Source organism: Crinia signifera, chromosome 11 (genome assembly GCF_055691185.1).
Source record: "Crinia signifera chromosome 11, ASM5569118v1, whole genome shotgun sequence".
NCBI lineage: Eukaryota > Metazoa > Chordata > Amphibia > Anura > Myobatrachidae > Crinia > Crinia signifera.
Window position 1 is genome coordinate 108,049,531 of NC_139227.1, and position 20,351 is coordinate 108,069,881.

At 41.0% G+C, this 20,351-nt stretch overlaps 1 protein-coding gene across 2 annotated transcripts in view; it reads left to right on the forward strand.

Annotated features, from left to right (window-relative positions):
* Positions 1 to 20,137, forward strand: part of LUZP2 (leucine zipper protein 2) — a 538,553-nt gene extending 518,416 nt beyond the window's left edge. For both annotated transcript variants that reach the window (XM_083164175.1, XM_083164176.1), the window contains exons 11-12: positions 11,886 to 11,963; positions 19,724 to 20,137. In XM_083164175.1, the coding sequence (XP_083020301.1) occupies positions 11,886 to 11,963; positions 19,724 to 19,828 (183 nt within the window). In that variant the 3' untranslated portion in view covers positions 19,829 to 20,137. The remainder of the gene's footprint in view (positions 1 to 11,885; positions 11,964 to 19,723) is intronic.
* The last annotated feature ends 214 nt before the right edge of the window (positions 20,138 to 20,351 follow it).

Consider the following 20,351-nt stretch of genomic DNA (forward strand, 5'->3'; position numbering starts at 1 on the left):
GACAGTACAGTTCACACTTTACTACAGTACGTACTGTATCTAAAGGTTCTCATGGGCAGTATACAGCGTAAAGGCAAAGGTTGGGATAAAATGTCAGGAATCGATTAGAAAACAAATTAAATATAATTTGGCAAATATGGTGAAAAACAGTGTTGCAAATAGGTATTAAACCAAGCCCAGTCATGATTATACTTTATGTATATTCACTATCAATGATTGCTTTTTCTTTTTTTTTACATTTAACTTTTTTTTTCTTCCTTTCTATTGCTATATGTCTCAACAAACCTTATAGGTTGTAAGCTCTTTGGGTCAGGGACCTGACTTTGGTTTTCCATCATCATTTCATTATTACATATCCTGTAGTGATTTCTTCTTCTTCTTTTTATTATTATTATTATTATTATTATTATTATTATTATTATTATTATTATTAGCATTAGTATTATTAGTATTATTTACTACAAGGCACATCAATGTTACCTAGTACTCAAGAATATAGAGAACAAGACACGCATGACACAGGGGCAGCTCAATTAGACAAATTAAAGTCAAAGTCAGAGTAGTGTTTATTTGGGATAGTCCAATGTATTGCTCTGATCCAATCTTGTATCCGTGTGTTTTATGTCACTATACTGTTGGAGGACCCATGACCTGAGACAGAGCTTACATGGAGCAGTATGTTTTACTCCAGAATGACTAAAGAGTCTAGAGATTACATTGGGCCTTGTACAGATTCAAGGCCCACTGTGTCAGATACATCAAAACATCCCCAAAACAAAACAGAGCCTCCTCTATGTTCTAAAGTGAGTATGGTGTTCTTTTCTATAAAGGCTGTTTTTCATATGTGAACATAGAGCTGATGTGATTTGCCATGTAGCACCAAAGGACATTGGCCTTTATTCGGGTTCAAATTCCTTCTCAAATGGACAAAACCATGTGCACTGCAGGTGGGGCAGATGTAACAGCTGCAGAGAGAATTAGATCGGTCCCTCCGTGCGGGTGCGCCCAGAGGTACAGGTCGGGTGCGCTGCCTCTTTAATGCCACCCTGCACTGCTCACCTCCTGGCTACCGCTGTGCGCTGTCAGCCCGTCCTGTCAGCGGCTCTTCTACGCTGGACAGCAAGCCAATAGGAGCTCATGGTCTGGGAGCGCTATCTTTAGAAACTCTCTTTGAGGCGGTGACTAACTGGGCAGCTCCCGGTGGGACTAGCTGCCTGGGGTCAGGAGGCACTGCGGATTGTTGCGCCGTCCTCTCTCCTCACAACGTGGGACACACTCTATACTGGGCGCGTGGGCTTCCCTCAGCCAAAGTCGTGCTGACACTTATATAACAAGGTGCGCTGATAACTGACACAGCGCGCAAGGGGAACAGGGACCCAGAGCCATCTTAACAGCATTATGGTCCCCCTGAGCAAAGTAGTGCAGCGGGGGGCCCCTAAATACATGTACAGTATCACACAGCCTTGTTTGTTTAAGAAAGTAAGCCTTACTGAGGCCCTTACTTTGCTTATGGCATTGGAGCTGCTGGGGAGGAATGAGAGGAATGGGGAGAGAGGTGAGCTCGGGAGACAGGGATGGGGAGGGCAAGAGAGAGGGATAGGGAGATAGGGGGGACTAGGAAAAAAGGGAGGTAGGGGAGAGAGGCAAGGTCAAGGGGGAGAGTAGAGACTGGTAGTAGGAGAGAGAGGGGACACAAGATAGATTTTCTGGGGAGAGAGGGATGGGAATAGAGAGACAGGGAGGGCAAGATAGAGGGGTTGGAGACGGAGTTGAGAAGACAGGGTGGGCGAGAGAGAGGAGTGCTGGGTAGAGAGAGCTGGGAGATGGGGAGGGGGCGAGATAAAAGGAAAGTGAGAACAGGGTTGGTTATGCAGGCACCAGCAGCTGCGGTTATCACGTTCCCAGGTGCTGGCACTTCCAGGTCTTCCAACCCCTGGCACCGGCTGAGCCACAGCTCCATGTTCTCCGGCGCCAGTCCTCCCCCTGAGCAGCAGCTCCAGATCTTCAGCTCCCAACGCCGGGCGTTAAAGAGTGATAGCTCCAGGGGTTTTGGATTTCTTTATTGTATAAAAAAACAACAGCTAAAATCATGTAATTTCCATCAATTCAAAACTTTTAATCAGAACTTCAAACTGTAGGAAGATCCAAATTGATACTCGGTTTCAGATCAGGGTGATCCGGATATGGCTTTGGTTCGGTTTGGATCCACAAAATGTATGTGGGTACGGATTTACGTATAGAGAGCTTGTGGAGAGAAATCTGTTATTGCTCAGCAGCTCCCTTCAAGGTCTACCACTGCTCTTTCCTAATCTCCTGGTGCCAAGTTGCCAATCTGTAATCTACTCAAACACATCTAAAAGTGTATTACATTTTACACCAAAGGCCCATACACACTAGGCGATTTTGAGCTGAAAGTAGCTCACTTTTGGTATTTTGAGCTACTTTTACTGTATCTCAATATCCACAAGTGTGTATGGCTCAGCGATGAACGTTGATGCGCGCCCCCCCCCCCCCCCCCCCCCGTGAAAGTTCCACGCAATGAATTGCTACAAATAACATCAATCAGGTAAACTATTAAAACCAATGAATGCTGCTATCAGGCTTGGTGTGTTAATAGTCATGGCAGAAGCCATCTAATTTAAGAATACTATGGGCAGCACTAAAATAAACCCAGAGACCGGGTCTAAACATATGTGACATGTATGACCCGGAAGTTGAGGTCAATGCAACAACCTTTATCATAATACTTGTTTGTTTATAACTGCATCTATTAATAAAAATGTCTATAGCTTTCAGTATATGTATTAAGATTGTTCAATTTAATTCTATGCCTCCTACTCAAACGCAATTATATTATTTAATCTTATGGATTGTCTTAATTAGGTTTAATTGGTCACATGACCCATGTAGCTAGGGTATATAAAGCCAGCCCTATCTCCGCAATGTTTATCCTTTGATAAAGCTACCTGGCGTAGTGAAACGCGTAAGCAGAATATTGCAGCCTCCCCACCCGGTGTTTCTGGATTGCAGTCCTGATCATTTCCATCTGGATTGATGATTGCCCCATTCCAAATTGGATGCAAATTACGGATCCATGTCTTCATCCATTGAAGGTTGAGAATTTACCATTAACTACAAGAAGCTTGCAGCAGGAGTTGTTTTTTTGTGCCAATCTGAGCCACTCCACGCAAAAGATCTGCATCACCTGTTCTCCCTCTGGATGACCATTTGGGAACTTATAACATCATTTATGGGCCCATAACACAGGACTCTCCAGGACACCTATACATATTGGTTGGTGAGGAACCACACAAACTCATTTTATTCAGTGTCATACTACAATTGTTTTTCAAATGTGTGTTTGCTGGCTACACAAAAATAATTTTTAATAGTTTATTAATAAAATCTATTGTGATAGATCAACCAATCCGCTTTTTTAATTCAATCAGTGCTGCTCAATCTTTTTCTTTTCCCATGATTCATCGCCAACCATCCCTCGTCAATCACGCTGTTTGACCATTTGAGTGAACCACTTTCCACAGTCTCCAACTGGAGAGAATCACTGGGACATGCAAAAATCGCTCAGTGTGCATACACTGAGCGTTTTTACATCCATTGATTTTTAGATCATCGATCCTCATACATGCTGGGCAAAAACCTAGTATGTACGAGGCTTTAGGCTTCTTTGCCATACTGGCAGACATAATTACATACTGTAGTTCTTTCTCCTACATTTACACAGTGGAACACTGCTTATTATTTTGATGAAGAAGATAAAGCCACGGGCAGAGTTTTGTAATACAGGTGAATTACTGTAGAATTGTTAAAAACAAGAGGAGCGAAGGAACGGTTACATCTTTGAGACAAGTTGCCAATTAATATTAATGTTTCCATTCTTGAACACTGATTAATGTTTTCTAAAAACCTGGATTGGGAGCAATAGAGGAGAAAAATAAATGTCTCTTAGCAACAGAAGTATCTGAATTGATAATTAATGTCATTCTTAGACAAACTACAATATGTGATTAGTTAAAGCGAACAACACTGTCTTTAAATCTACCGTATTTCTAAATCAAACACATCTACATGGATCCAGGTAGATCTGCAAATTTGTGGGACACAATATTTATGGGAACATTGGGGCGATTCAGACAGAGAAACTCAAAATGGTTTACTGCTTTCATTAATAACACAATTTGGTCCCAAGTTGTTCATCTCCTTCGATTCCAATAGCTGTGGTTAGGGACTTGGGGCCTAATTCAGACCTGATCGCAAGACACATTTGTTCTCAAAATGGACAAAACCATGATGCACTGCAGGTGGAGCAGATATAACATGCACAGAGAGAGTTAGGTTTAGGTGAGTTATTTTGTTTCTGTGCAGGCTAAATACTGGCTACTTTTTATTTTTTACACCATTTTGCACATCCATAGATAGGACAGCCAATCAAAGCCAATCCCTGGAAAGGAACAATAAAGAGTAACCCTGGGCAACTACGAGAGGGGGCCTAGGGGTTGTATGCCCCGGGTGCTGGATGTGATACCTTAATGTGAATGTGGGGGGGGGGGGGGGGTGAAGCGGAGCTAATTTACTCCCTTTCCCTGGGTAATTGAAATCCTAGTTTCAGCCCTGAGTAACCCTTGCTGCCAAAAATGAGATGAGTTTAAATATGATTTTCAACAATAGCTCATTGGAAAATCAATACAACTGATTAATAACGAACTGAGAGAAATTAATTGAACAAAATCATCAGGAAGAAATAACTTCTAATTTTAGTGCAAATCTTAAGAACATTTTTATTCTAAATATTACATATTTAGGATCCGATTACTTGTATATTTGTCGTTTTCTAAGAAGAACTTTCCTGCACACTAGTTTAAAAGAACCAGAAACCCCCCCCCCCCCATCCCCCCCTTCCAAAAAAACAAAAACAATTTAAATCGCTATAAATTGAATGTGGTGCCCGACTGTTTCCTCCATGTTATCTTATTGTTGGCATGCACACAGGGCACAATAAATAAGAGGATGCTTGGAATTGAGATACTTTGGAAGAAAAGCAACTGGAGGTTATTTTGACAGTTTTATATGGCTTTTCTTTCTCCTTCAATATTTCTCTTATATCAATGACTTTGGAGGTCATTTATGGGCAAACTACTTTTGTCTGTTTCCAATTGTCTGGTGTGATATATAGCATTATATAAAATACCTAAAAGCCTAGATTTCCAGGATGCAACTACAAAGTTGTTATAGCAAAGTGCATTGAAATAAATCTCCATAGTTGTGGAAACTGTCGGAGGATAGAATTTGATGACAAATGGAATGTAAACACACAGCCAGAATACAGCTGACCCAAGTCCTGACAATGGTTGAAGGCTGAAAAATAGGGAAAACTCAGGACGCTGAGCTCAGCTGTAAGACCATTAATAGTGACATGATATTGGCATAATGTGAAGTCCAAGAAGAAAAAAGAATCCCAGTTTTGTTTGCAATTGCATGTTGATGGAGATTTATCAAGAAGATTGATATTGGGTGGTTTCGAAACTACTATACATCAAATGCAATTTTACCCCCAAAATGGTTGGATTTGTTTTCCAGTGGTTTAACCACTGCCTGGTGTGGTCCAATCAAATGTGTGTCGCATCTCATGCCACCAGTCAGAAATGCCCACTGGACGGCTGATGGAAAATAATCTTCCAGTAGCTGCTAATCTCAGAGGGACCTACTGTCCCATCTTCTTCCTGGTTCCCATTCCCTATATTTGCCATGCTACTACTGGACAGCCCAGCGGCACGTTGGCCAGATAGTCCATGGTCCAATATATTGGCCGTACATTGCTTTATCCAGTTTAGTAAAATACATGAATTGCTGGCTAGGTGGCTTTCTAAATTGCACTGCAAGGTGACATTCGTATACATGATTAATTAAAAACTAGAAACGATATTGCATTAATATTGCTTTGCAGCAGCTGGTGCCATGAATTATATGGGTAAAACCAAACGTGGGAATATTTATTTTCTATTTTCTTTAAAAAATGTTTGTCTGGAGTTATCTTGACAGGTTTCAATACAAGGCCTAGTTAGCAAAGGCTCACAAGTTAGCACTGTATAGACACTCCCTTCTGTATCTAGGAGGTGAGTACATGTAACTGCCAAGTAATGGTGTGCTGGGCATATAGGCTAGTGTAGAGTCCATTGATGTGGGTTGCAAGCTGAAATGTTTTGATCAAAATATAACAAAACCCCCTCTATGTTATTTGCACCGTACAATCAGATTTGCAGAATATTATTGATAACGCTGATAGCAAAAGTGTTCCTGTTTTGTATAATGGGTTTAATTGAGTGCGGACAACTCTTTTCTGTTTCTTCCACTTTTATCCTCATCAGCATCAGATAGTACACAAATATCCCACCTCATCCTGTTCCACTTCGACACTAGCATCCTCAATGACAGAAAACTTAATTTCAGCCCTGCCTTGACAACCTTTAGTAGTGGTTTTAGTACTATCACATCTGGCAGTAGCCATAGCACTAGTATTTGGTTGATGCTCCTGCTCTTCTCTACTGATCAGGATCCATATAGACTTATAGCATAAGCAACCACTTTTTTTTCAACTCTTTGCTTTTATTTTAGAGCCCTATCTACCAGCCAGAGCATAATGCTAAATTCCAGTGACAATATAAACTTTCACTTTGCATGCTTGGGCAAGCTTAATTCCTCGCCTCCATATAAATATGTGGATTGGGCCCTTAGTATTTTTAATAGAAGTGTATTTTTATACAATGTCCTTTAAGCATCAGCATCCCTCCCTTTACCAGCCCTACTTCTAATGTTTCTAACAAGTGTAAAAAATATTCTCTTTTGTATATTAAAATGCCAACACCTGTGATACACTTGCTGTCTACTTACTGCCACTTGCTGCTTAATATTTAATAATGTTTTATGTGCAGCTGTCAAGTTCGATGCAGGATAATAGTACTGCTAGTATACATACAGGTCATATGGATGATGGACAATAAGAATGATATGCGTGGATGTGATATTAGCTTCCCACTGGATTGCATAGACATGTAGTATGATAGGTCTAGCTAGCTATCAAAAAACACAGATGGAGCGAGACAAATATACATTCTCTGCTTATCTAATTTCTATCAGTTTATACAAAATGAAATCCATCATTCAAGTTCACTAGAAAATGCTTATTATCATCATACGATACAAAAACAAACATTCATTAAGTGTGATATCATCGTGATTACTGAAGTCAGCGCCAGTTTGGTCTGAATCCATCTTGTATGAAAAATCATTGAATTATTTCATAGTTTACAAAACAGCTGGTGCTATAAATCTCTGGCCAGCAACACAATGTGGTTATTATTTCATGAATGACATATTGTAAATGGCAAAACAGTTCGCATTACAAAGATTTATGTTTGGAGCATTATAACATTTGGCAGGGAGTAAGAAACATTGATATCCAATCTATGTAAATATACTTAAGAATGTAAATATATAGGCATCATTCTGCATAAGATTTAGCCTGGACAACATTTATTGAATTGGTTTGAGAATATGAAACCAATTAATGATGTTCCTACAGTCATTTGCTTCGAGAGTGGGGGTGGGGTACTTTTTTCCTGGGTCTTCTAGATGTGCTCGGTTGCCGCTCCCCCGTTTCAGGGAGCCAGACAGTGGGGAGAGAGATCACAGGCTGTCGTCGCAGAACCTGATAACTAGTTATCAGGTAGGGCACAAAAGTATAGGTCGCTTTGCCAAGCTGCTGTATACTAGTATAGGGTTGTCACACCCATAAGGTATGGAAATAGTCACTGTATAGGCGAAATGCGTTGGTGGAATGAGAGGGGATACTGCTGCCCAGCACTAAACCCTACCAGTTTATTGGAAACAATTTGGGAGACTGGACCAGCCTACACTACCTTATCTGCACTGCCACTTTTCCTTCCCCCCTTTCCCAAGAATTAGAGGGAGCACCTACAAATTTACCCATTATCTCGATTGTTTTTTATATTATATGTAATTAAATGTATTTTTATTTAAATTCCAATATTTGTGACACCCTAGTTGCCTATATTATATTGACTCAGTGTTAAAATTGTAATTAGATTGTACATTCTTTCTTCCTATTGTCGTCGCAGAACAGCCTCTCTCCCCAGCTCAGCACAAGCTGCTCAGTACTGTGTGCTGAGCTGGGGAGAGAGACAGCTGCAGCGGCCCACACTTGCTAATTATTTTACAGGGACATGGCCATGCCCCTCACAGTAGCCATGCCTCATTTTTTATACCTTGGCCCGGCGGCTCAATTGAAACAGCATTTTGATTTTATAACTTTCTATATGTGCACTGTAAAGTACTTAGGGGTAAAGTTACTAAACCTTCTACAAATGAAAAAAGCAACCAATGAGATTCTGCCTATAATTTTCCAGGAGGCAATCGAGAAATGATAGACAGAATCGGTCACTATGGGGAACCTTCTATCTTTTTATTTTAAGAAGTTTTAGTAAATGTATCCGTTATAGTAATTTCTACCACTATTACCAACAAAATATATATCACCTTTGTGATTGACACAGGGTCTTGGTTGGAGATGGGACCTGCGTCTCTGTACATACAGGTGTCCTGTGGAAATAGACGCCTCCTGCTCACATCTCCGATCAGCTGCTGCATCTGCAGATGTGGCAATGGATCATCTCCATGAACACCGGTCATCTAAGTTGCCCAATGGTTACTCAGAATGGTTGCCACATCTCCACTGCTGAGGGCAGTAAATAGGCGATGGTTATGATATCATCGGATGATATATTGGCAACATTATTAAATGTGTAAATGTAAGATAATCTCACACTGCATTTGGTTTATCTACGAGAAGTAATGCAATCCTTAACTAAACTTCCATAATTGCAGAGAAGAGAATCAGGGTACACATTGGTATATATTCACTTGATGCTGAATCCATTCTGAAATTCTTTTGCCGGAATGGATCCGGCACCCATTATTCAATGCAGCAGCCAAATCCGATGTTGGATTTGGCTGCTGATTGATGCTCACCCAGACCGGGGGAGCGCGGCAGCGGGATGCAGTGGGAGCCGGGATGGGGCCGGGTGTGCTGCTCTCACCAGGCCCGGCTGCGGTGGATACGGGAGTCGGCGGGTGCGGGTGGTGGTGGGAGGGTGCAGGTGGTGGCAGACAGGAGGACAGCGCTGTGCAAGCTACAGACCCGGCACTGTCCCCCATGCCTCCATCCTGCATCTTTTTATGTCAAAAGCAGGTGGATTAGCGACTATTCCGTCAAGCCACCTGGTGAAACATTTTGACCTGCCCAAAAAAAACCAGATAGCATTGAATAGATCGGAACCCATTCCGATCTATTCATGTCGAAAACTGACGCCTTTTTGGCAAGATGGCAGTTTCAACATGCATTGAATTTACCCCATTGACTCCAATCTGTGCGACTATGGGCCTGATTCAGAATGGATTTAAAAGACAAACTCTATAAGAAAAACCATGTGCACTGCAGGTGGGGCAAATATAACAGTTGTATCACTATGTATAAATATGTGACTACTGTATATTGGTGACAATAATTCTTCTAGAGAGGGAATAATGAGGCTCAACACAGGATTTGTAGTGAAATTGACAGATTAGCAATAACTGCCATAAGACACTAGAGGGTACATTTGCTAAGATGGGAGTTATGTTAAGATTATATGTATTATCTTCTAGAATGGGCTAAATAAATAAGTAGTAGAATCTGATTGGTTGCTCTGGCAACATCCCGTCTTTACTAGAACTCCCATCTTAGTAAATTTACCCCTAGTTCTCAGTCCATATACAGCAAATAGGAACTGAATACTTCTCCCCAGCAATGGAACGGTTGAGGCGCTTATTTGGATTCCTCTTTCTGTGTCCTGGCCGTGCATTTCTGTAGTATATATCGGAGTGACTGACTGTTACATAAGAACACCCTACATTATGGTGCATAGAATATTTCTCTGATGATTATCACATATTATCCCTCGGGTGCCGGATGACTCACCAACAGTCGGGATCTCGGGAGTCGTTTCTCTGACATTGGAATCCCAACCTACATGGGCTATGTTCACTTATGATGGTTTACGACCCCCCATAGAGGGAGAATAGAATACCAAGACCACAGATTGAGGAGTGCCGCAAGTACGCAAGGGGCTTGAATTAGCACTCCCCCCTGCCGGACTCATGACAGTCGGGATTCCTATGTTGGAGAAACGACCGATTGTCGGTAAGTTATACCATACACGTTCATTCTGACTGCAGTAAAGCGAGTATGGGTTATTTGGTCTACAACAAGTTGGTAGACAAGCATTAGGTCAACACCACTAGGTCCACATGGCTTAAGGTCGACATTAATTAAGGTAGACATTCACAAAGGTTGACATGACTATATGTCGACATGCTTTAGGTCGACAGGGCCATTATGTCAACAGGGTCATTAGGTCGACAGGGTAATTAGGTCGACATTGGGTAAGGACGACAGGGTCATTAGATTGACATGGGTAAGGTCGACAGTGAAATAGTCAACATGTATTTTTTTTTTTTACACAGTCAACACAAACACTAAAACGTACCACCATGTCCCCTCTCATGGCTCGCTACACTCGTCATGCATTGGGCACTATTGTATTCTCCCACCACGTCCTAGTGTATGGTAGGGCATGAAGTACCGCCTGTCGTCACATGTCAGCTCAAAAAACAGTAAAAAAAAAAAAACATGTCGACCTTTTCACTGTTAACCTAATGACCCAGTCGACCTAACCCATGTCAACCCAATGACCTTGTTGACCTAACCCACGTCGACCTAAAGTCATGTTGACCTTACTGCATGTCGAGCTAAACTAATGTTGACCTAAAGTCATGTTGACCTAAAGTCATGTCGACCTATCTGCTATCTGCATGTCAACCTAGGGGTGTCAACTTAATGCTGGTCAACCTACTTGTTGGTGAGCCAATGACCGTATCCCCAGTAAAACGTACTGTACTGCTGGTTATCACAATGTTGGAGGACCCAATGATTTTTATCCCCATGATTTTGCAGCTACCAGTTAGAGTGCCAGCACCAGTATTGGTTACTACTGTATATAATAAAAGTGCTACACAAATCCCAGGAATGCATGCCACATTACTGACATTTGGATCCATCAACGCAGGGTTCTAGCTTTAGGTCTTAGCAACTTCTAGTGTCCCGTGGTCCTGACCTCCTGGCCTTCAATTTATTATGGATCCTCTCATCTTGAAAGCACCTACAAAACTGATTCTTAGTAACTGTTGGTATTTCTTTTTATTTCGACTTAAACATGAAAAGAAAATGTATCATTTTTATATATGCTGCTAGAAATGGGGATGCTAGAGGTCACCATTTTTTTAGTAGGGAAGAAAATTAACATTTAGTTAAAATTCTATGAACTACAGAAAATACTGAATAATGTCACAATTAATTTGAATCAAACTCTGAACATAATTACTTTTCTCTGCACCACTTTATTATATTATATTACTCTTGGTGTAATTGTTTGTAGAGAACAGCATGTATCTGGATTGTGACAATTGGCATCTGCTCATACGTAGTCATCCTTTCCAGGTGATCTTTGAGGCAGATGAACTATTAGCCTCACCCATCAGGATATGTTCTAGACTGTGATTTCTAACAGTAGGAAAGTTTGCTTTGCTTTAGCTGCATTCTAAAGACCTAATTCTAATTCCATCACTTTTATTCTGTATGGTGTGAGGTCAATTCATCCACTAATACCCCTCACTGTTTGTATTAGTCCTTTCCACCTGATGCTATTTATGCTATTGCCGGTGCTTTCATATTTCTCTTCTTTTTTTTTGTCTAGGATGGTAAAATCTGCAGATTGCATCACAGCAACTCAACTCTGTTAAACAAGAGTGCTGAATTAGAACCAAGATCTCAGGTACAGAACAACAATAAAAGTTTTTATGTAGCGTGTTAAAATGACTGATCGACCCTTCCCTAATTGCTAAAAACAAAATAGATAAAAGACAATTGATATGGCAAGAAAATATTTTTCCAGTCTACATGTTAAGGTTATACTTTTTTTTTTTGGAATATTTCTGTGATGTTTGTTTTTCCCCGATTCTGAAGTTGGCAGGTGCAGAATAACTGATAGCCAATCACATTGTGTTCTAGCTCATGTGACTCTGTTATGACAGGGCTGTATGTTACAGGGTCTGATACTATGACTAAGGTTATGATGGTCATCAACAGATGCCCCATAAATGAGAGGAAACCATAGATGGTTAATTACAGTACATCACATGACATCAGTGGCGGCAGACAGAGACAGGACAATCAGGGAATAGGGTGGGACTTGTTGTCACTTCAGGGGCAGAGCTCAGCTTTGTGATACCGTTGCTGGGGGAGAGAAATAAACATTGTACAGATGTAGCGCCTCTAATCTTTGCAGTCGGATTGCCAGCCACCAGCTCCCGCCAGCCGTTGGAAGGGTATGTGCGTGCATGAGATGCACGTGCATCCCCTTTAACTGGAGGCCCCCCCCCCTGAGTCCCTGCCGCATTGTTCCCAACACTGTCCCCCCCCCTTAACCCTGCCCGTCTCCCTGAAGCGGAGACGGGCAGAGTTCGCGTCCCGGCCCGCACAGTAACTGGGACGCGCGCGCGTGTGGGACGCTTGCACGTCCCAGTCAGATGGAGCGCCGGCTCGCCAGCGTGGGCATTCTGGTGAGACCCAACGCTGAACGAGAGGCAGGGCCGGATTTGAGAGGCACGGGCCTAGGGGCGGCACCTGTTATGGGCGGCAGCTGGCAGGCACCTGCTGTCGCCCAGTTTGTCAGTCTGACACTCCGCCGCTCCTCAGTGCAGGGACGAGCTCTCTAGCCTCTCTGCCTCTGCACAGCTATGCCAGTGTGCTCAGCAGCGCTGCTGCTGCCGTTCTTTGCCTGTCGCTGTACCTGTCCAACTCTGGGCAGCAGCGCCCGCACTGCAGCCTGAAGCTACAGAGACCCGTCCCTCCCTTCTTCCGAGCAGGGCATGTGCCCTGCTCACACGCTGACAACGTGAAACTCCGGAGTCCGTCCGTCTGCCACTGCCTGCACTCAGGTTACGAGCCCTCCCTCCTCTCCTCTCTTCATGCTGCACGGAGCAGAAAGTGTCTGGAGCACTTAACTGTTTGCATCCTGTCTATAACAGTAAGTGCTAATAAAGTGTTATGATAAACGTGTGTGCCTTCAAGTGTGTACACTAGGTGCTACATATGTTGTTGGTGACTGAGTGCTGGTGTTTTTTTATTTTTAACTATGGCATATATATATATATATATATATATATATATACATACATACATACATACATACATACATACACACACACACACACACACACACACACACACACACACGTGCACATATACATACATATATATGGAGGGGGGCGGCCCAAACTGTTGTGCCTAGGGGCGGCCTGACCCCTAAATTCGCCCCTGACGAGAGGCGCTCCATCTGTAGATCTCGCTCTTCCGTTGATGGTGGAGAACCATTGCATCCCCACCATCTATTGCAAATACAACTTCCATTGATGGCAAACTATCTCAAGCCATGATGTGAGGAGGGAGTAATAAGTTGCAAGGAGCCTTTATTTCTTTGAACAGTTACTCATGCTGCAGTGTAATCAATTGAAAGGGTCCCTTCTCTATTCTGGTGTTCTGATTGGCTTGAAAGACAATGTGGTGAATTTGAGTCATCCATCATATTAAACTATGACTGGACAAGCCTATGTTTGCAACTAGGAGTAGAAAATCAATGAATGTCATAGGAAAGTGGATGGGGGCTAAAAATAAAAAAAAAAATAGTAAATTGTAACAATATAGCAGCCAGTATTTACCCTGCATGGAAACAAAATAACTCACACAAATCTAACTGCAGCCTGAGGCATCTGCTTGGAATAGATATTTTCTGCTACATTTCCATACAGCGCTACTGTATCACTGCTGCTTCCTTAAAAGCAACTCCTAGCACATCAGAATCAGACCCAATATGCCTCAAAAATAAAAACTATAGAAAACAATGTGAACCTAAAATATCACCAATTACTTTAATAAAAAGTCAGGTGCCCATTTCTTGAAGATACATGGTTATATCAGGAACCAATTAGAGGACCAATCAAAAAATAATTGCTAGAAACTATAATTACAGATGCTCTTTCATTGCTATGGCAACAACTTTTCTGAGACTTAAAAGCTCTCAAGTTAGTGAAGTATAGTTACTTGACACACCTTTAATATGCATCCTGATTGTAGTCAGCGTATGTTTCAGAGGCAAGGACAGTTACCGGAGTAACCGTGGGGCGCCTGTGTAAGTTGCCTTTGCCAGCAGCAATTAAAAAAAAGGGGTTGTCAATCCCTATCAAATAGAAAAATGTATACAAAGGGTGAGATTGCGCTTAAATTGATAACAGATTAAGGTCAAATATAAAGCACTTTAATTATACAAAAACACTAAAATAGACACAAATAAAATGCAATAAGGATATAAAATGTAGCACAACGTTGTGCGGATCAATGGGAAGGGGTGTGACAGAGGCTGATAGCTGCAGCCAGTTATTGTGGTATCACCTTAAAGAGTCCACGGTTGGATGTGTAGCCAAGAGATTTGAATTGGTAATTGTCCTCCAGATTAGACCGTAGCAGAAACCAAGTACTACTTCCTCCAAATATTTGATGGGGGTAGCGATCCTCCCAGTTGGATTGTAAGGAGAGTAGATGGGTGGTCAGTAGGGTGACCCAGGGTGGGTAGTTAGATAGGCGGCTTGCCTTCAGAAGGTTTGCACCTCACTCTGGTCAGGGTCCTGGTGGTCAATATGGATCTGGATCTCCAAAACAAGCTTTCAGGTGGTCTTAGGTGATGGCTGGAAATGCAGTGTGGTGGGTAAAATGGGGATGAGTGCCTGGGCCAACGCGTTTCGCTGCTGGGAGCAGCGTTTTCAAGGTAGCTTTGATAGGCATGGGGTAGGGGTATTTATACCTTAGATAATAGGTGAATCATGCGCACCTGTGTGCAGGTAATCAATTTGACATCATTAAAAAACATGATAAGATATACCTTAGAATAAGCAGGAGACATAACTTGAGTGGTAGCAAATAAATAAATATAAAAACGAGTATTGCAAAGTGTTTAAAAGCAACTATCTTTGTAGAAACACAGAAGCCGGCGTCATCACGCTTCCGGCTATAAACTTCCGGTGGGCAGATGGAACGCATGTGGAACGCATAGCGCTATTTGTATAGCGCTATGCGGATACAAATGTACATAACTCTAGACAATAATAGCCATCTTGTTAGTAGAGGCATACATGTGATTATCTCCATAGCTATTTAAATTGGTACTAATGATCAATGGAGATCGTAGAATATTTTCATCTGCCTTGTGTAACCGGCAATTGGCTCCCTGTTGTAAGGAACACAAGTCCTCATATCAAAAGGGCCCATGTAATTTATTGTGAACGTTCCGGCTATTAAACACATATGGTCCACTCGAGAGCGGATCAGAGATGAAAATAAATGTGGAACAGATAATGGCCAGCTTATACAATGTGCTTGATAATATTCTACATTGTTGATGGTGAAATATGTGGGTAACAGGCAAGATACAGGACATCATTTATAATTAATACATTTCATATGGTGAAAGATACAAATAAATGGATAAATACAGAATTTTTTTTTTTAAATAAAATAAATAATTGTGACCCTAGTAGCTGAGAGCGAGAGGATTGTTACCTCCAACTTCACCAAGGAAGTTGGAGCTATCGCATATCTGCACTACAGCAGTACCCACTATCCCCCATGGAAAAAGGGGCAGCTCCTCAGAATGTATAGGAACTGTTCCGACGCGAAATCCTTCGGCCCACAAGCCGAGGACATGAAAATGTCCTTTTTACAGAGGGGATACCCAAAGGCTCTTATCCATCAAGCTCTCTCTGAGGTGACCTCTATGAACAGAGAGAACCTCTTAAAATATCAAAATAAGAATCAGAAAGATGGAAATACTAATTATAATCAGAACCAAGTAATGTATATCTCTACGTTCAACACACACTCCAACAAAATACGCAAAATTGTAGATAAAAACTTTAGCATCCTAAAACAAGACCCACTCCTGGTAGATTTGCTACCTACCAATCCCCATTTTGTGTTTAAAAAGAATCATTCACTAAAGAACTTGCTGGCCCCCAGTTTCCTAAAACCCATTAAGGACACCGAAGCACCCATAACTACTTGGTTAGGGCAAAAACCAAAAGGCTTTCATAAATGTGGGGCCAATAGATGCATAACTTGTGACCACATCCCGAAAAAAATCAAACTATGACATACTCAATAAAGAAGGTAAACAATATAAAATTAATACCTTTATTAATTGCAACACAAAATACGTAATATATCTACTACAATGTCCTTGTGGTCTAGGATACGTAGGCCGAACCACCCGAGCCCTTAAAACACGCTTCCTGGAGCACCGTAGAAACAATAACAAATGGATACCAATACACAGTGTTTCTCGACACTTCACCGAAGTCCATGCAGGAAATCCCAAGGGACACAGCATAATCGGCTTAGAGTCTGTACCCAAAACCCATCGTGGCGGTGACCGATTCAAAAAATTAAGTAAACAAGAAGTGTTTTGGATGTTTCAGATGCACACAATTCACCCCGACGGCCTCAATGAGGCAGTCGAGCTGAACTCTGTACTTTGAATATCCCCCACTGATCCGGCTTTACTTTTTGCTACGGTGCTCTTACCCACAGTTTCTTCCTTCTAACTAGTTTACACTAACCATGCTCAGGCCATTGATCAATATGTGTTGTATCCATCTGCATTACAAACACGTAAACCATTATACCCCTTAGTCTCTCCTAGCTCAGTCTACTTTTGTCTAATTTATTTATTTTTCTCTGACTTTAGCTGCCAACTTGCCCGTTGGCGACCATCTACACCCTTATTACTATTCCATTCACTCAATTCACTGTTAGATTATTCCTCACTTGTTTTAGTTTTCATCTATTCCAATTTGTATTTACATCTATTCCTCCATATATCCATTCCCAACTTGATTTGATTTTTATCACTTTATCCACATTCTCCAATAAACCTATTATTGATTTACTATTCATTATTCCCTATGCATTCATATTCATTGATATGTATTGTAATGCATTGTCTGTCTAACATAAACCAAACCAAAAATATCTGTTTATTAATATCATCATTTTTCATATATATATATATATATATATATATATATATATATATATATATATATATATATATGTCATTTATATATATATATATATATATATATATTCATATATATATATTTTTTATCCATATATATATATATATATATATATATATATATATATATATATATTTATTTATTTATTTATTTATTTTCTGTATTTATCCATTTATTTGTATCTTTCACCATATGAAATATATTAATTATAAATTATGTCCTGTATCTTGCCTGTTACCCACATATTTCACCATCAACAATGTAGAATATTATCAAGCACATTGTATGTGCTGGCCATTATCTGTTCCACATTTATTTTCATCTCTGATCCGCTCTCGAGTGGACCATATGTGTTTAATAGCCGGAACGATCACAATAAATTACATGGGCCCTTTTGATATGAGGACTTGTGTTCCTTACAACAGGTAGCCAATTGCCGGTTACGCAAGGCAGATGAAAATATTCTACGATCTCCATTGATCATTAGTACCAATTTAAATTGCTATGGAGATAATCACATGTATGCCTCTACTAACAAGATGACTATTATTGTCTAGAGTTATGTACATTTGTATCCGCATAGCGCTATACAAATAGCGCTATGCGTTCCACATGCGTTCCATCTGCCCACCGGAAGTTTATAGCCGGAAGCGTGATGACGCCGGCTTCTGTGTTTCTACAAAGATAGTTGCTTTTAAACACTTTGCAATACTCGTTTTTATATTTTTTTATTTGCTACCACTCAAGTTATGTCTCCTGCTTATTCTAAGGTATATCTTATCATGTTTTTTAATGATGTCAAATTGATTACCTGCACACAGGTGCGCATGATTCACCTATTATCTAAGGTATAAATACCCCTACCCCATGCCTGTCAAAGCTACCTTGAAAAAGCTGCTCCCAGCAGCGAAACGCGTTGGACCAGGCACTCAGCCCCATTTTACCCACTACACTGCATTTCCAGCCATCACCCAAGACCACCTGAAAGCTTGTTTTGGAGATCCAGATCCATATTGACCACCAGGACCCTGACCAGAGTGAGGTGCAAACCTTCTGAAGGCAAGCCGCCTATCTAACTACCCACCCTGGGTCACCCTACTGACCACCCATCTACTCTCCTTACAATCCAACTGGGAGGATCGCTACCCCCATCATATATTTGGAGGAAGTAGTACTTGGTTTCTGCTACGGTCTATTCTGGAGGACAATTACCAATTCAAATCTCCTGGCTACACATCCAACCGTGGACTCTTTAAGGTGATACCACAATAACTGGCTGCAGCTATCAACCTCTGTCACACCCCTTCCCATTGATCCGCACAACGTTGTGCTACATTTTATATCCTTTTTGCATTTTATTTGTGTCTATTTTAGAGTGTTATTGTATAATTAAAGTGCTTTATATTTGACCTTAATCTGTCATCAATTTAAGCGCAATCTCACCCTTTGTATACATTTTTCATTTTGATATTTCAGAGGCGTCTATTCAATTAGTCGGATCCATTCCGACATGCATTTGTCGGAATGGATCCGACAAGCCCTATTCAATGAGCGTCCAAATCCAACTGTCAAATTTGGCCTTTCCTGGTGTCCCATCTTGTTGCTTCTGTCAGCAGATCCCTGTGTGTGATATCACAGGGAGGTGCTGGAGGGAGCTGAACTTAGCCTGTAGCCGCCTGCCGGCCGGGGAGCGCTTCCGGGTGAGAGGAGCCTGGCCCGGGGGGATTCCCATCCGAATGGAAAGTGTCTTCCACCAACCATGGCTCCAGCAATCAAAAAAATTGAATAGGTTGAATCATGAATTCAACTAAAAGAAGTCAAAAACTGCTGTTTTACGACAAACAACAGTTTTTGGCTTTAATTAAATAGACCCCTTATACCCCGTTCTCACTGCTGCAAAAACCCGGGTATTTGCCAGGGCAAGCAGTAATTTCCCGTGTCCTGTCTCAGTGTGAAAGGGTCTTTGTGAAATTCCCGGGTGTTATGCCCCGGGAATTAGACACAGGTTTTTTGCAGGTTTTTTTCTGGGTAATACACGGGTGTACGCCAGTGTGAACAGCACAGACCCGTGTTTTTCAAGCATTATGCCAAAAAACAAGCTCATTGGGGGATGTAATCATGTGATATGTGACAGCCAGCCAATAAAAGCTGTTTTTTAAACAGCCAATCACAGCAATTTCTACAAATTTCCTAACACCCAATCAAATTCCACACACTTGTTGGAAGGCAGACCATGGAAAGCAGTGTGAAAGTGGCAGACACAGGAAATTCCCAGGTCTGAGGTGCAGTGTGAAGGGGGTCTGTTGAACTGAGAAGCTCTGTGCCCTGCCAAAAATCCGAGAACATGGTATTAGTCTTTATCTGTAATATTTTTATGATAAATATCTTCTTTTTTTTTTTATTCCAGCAATTACATGGACCTCCTTGGATCAAATCAGAAGTAAATACTTCAGCCGTAGAGCAAAAGATGAGTAATGAAAATAAGAACATGACAGAAGAAAAATCGCTGTAAAATAATTACAAAAAGTTTTTAATTTCCATTCATCTTCATCTTCTTTTGGACTCAAAAAAGCATGGAGATGTTTTACATTTCTAAAGCATGTTGTTTTATTTTCACTAAATTATGGTTGTGTGTACAGTATAATAGTGTTCTAAAGAAAATCAATAAAAATACAATACATTTGTTAATAGTTTTTAGCAATAATGAAATAGAACTGGATGTTTGAAGAAATGCTTTGTAAGACAGTTGATATTTTAAAATATGTTGTATTCGAATGTTTTCCCTTTTTGCTTATTACAAATACATGTTTTTTACAAGTTGTTTTTTGGCTTTCTTTTAAACTATTCCTTCGTTTTATAAAAGGTAACATATTTATATAATAATGTTCGGTATCTGGATGGCTGATACTGTAGGTTGACACCATATGGTCCACATATGCATGGGCATCAAGGCAAAAATGTTGACAAAGGCAAAGTTCGACATGACTTTTTGGTGATTTATTTTAATTTGTTTACTTTTTCATACCATACCATCC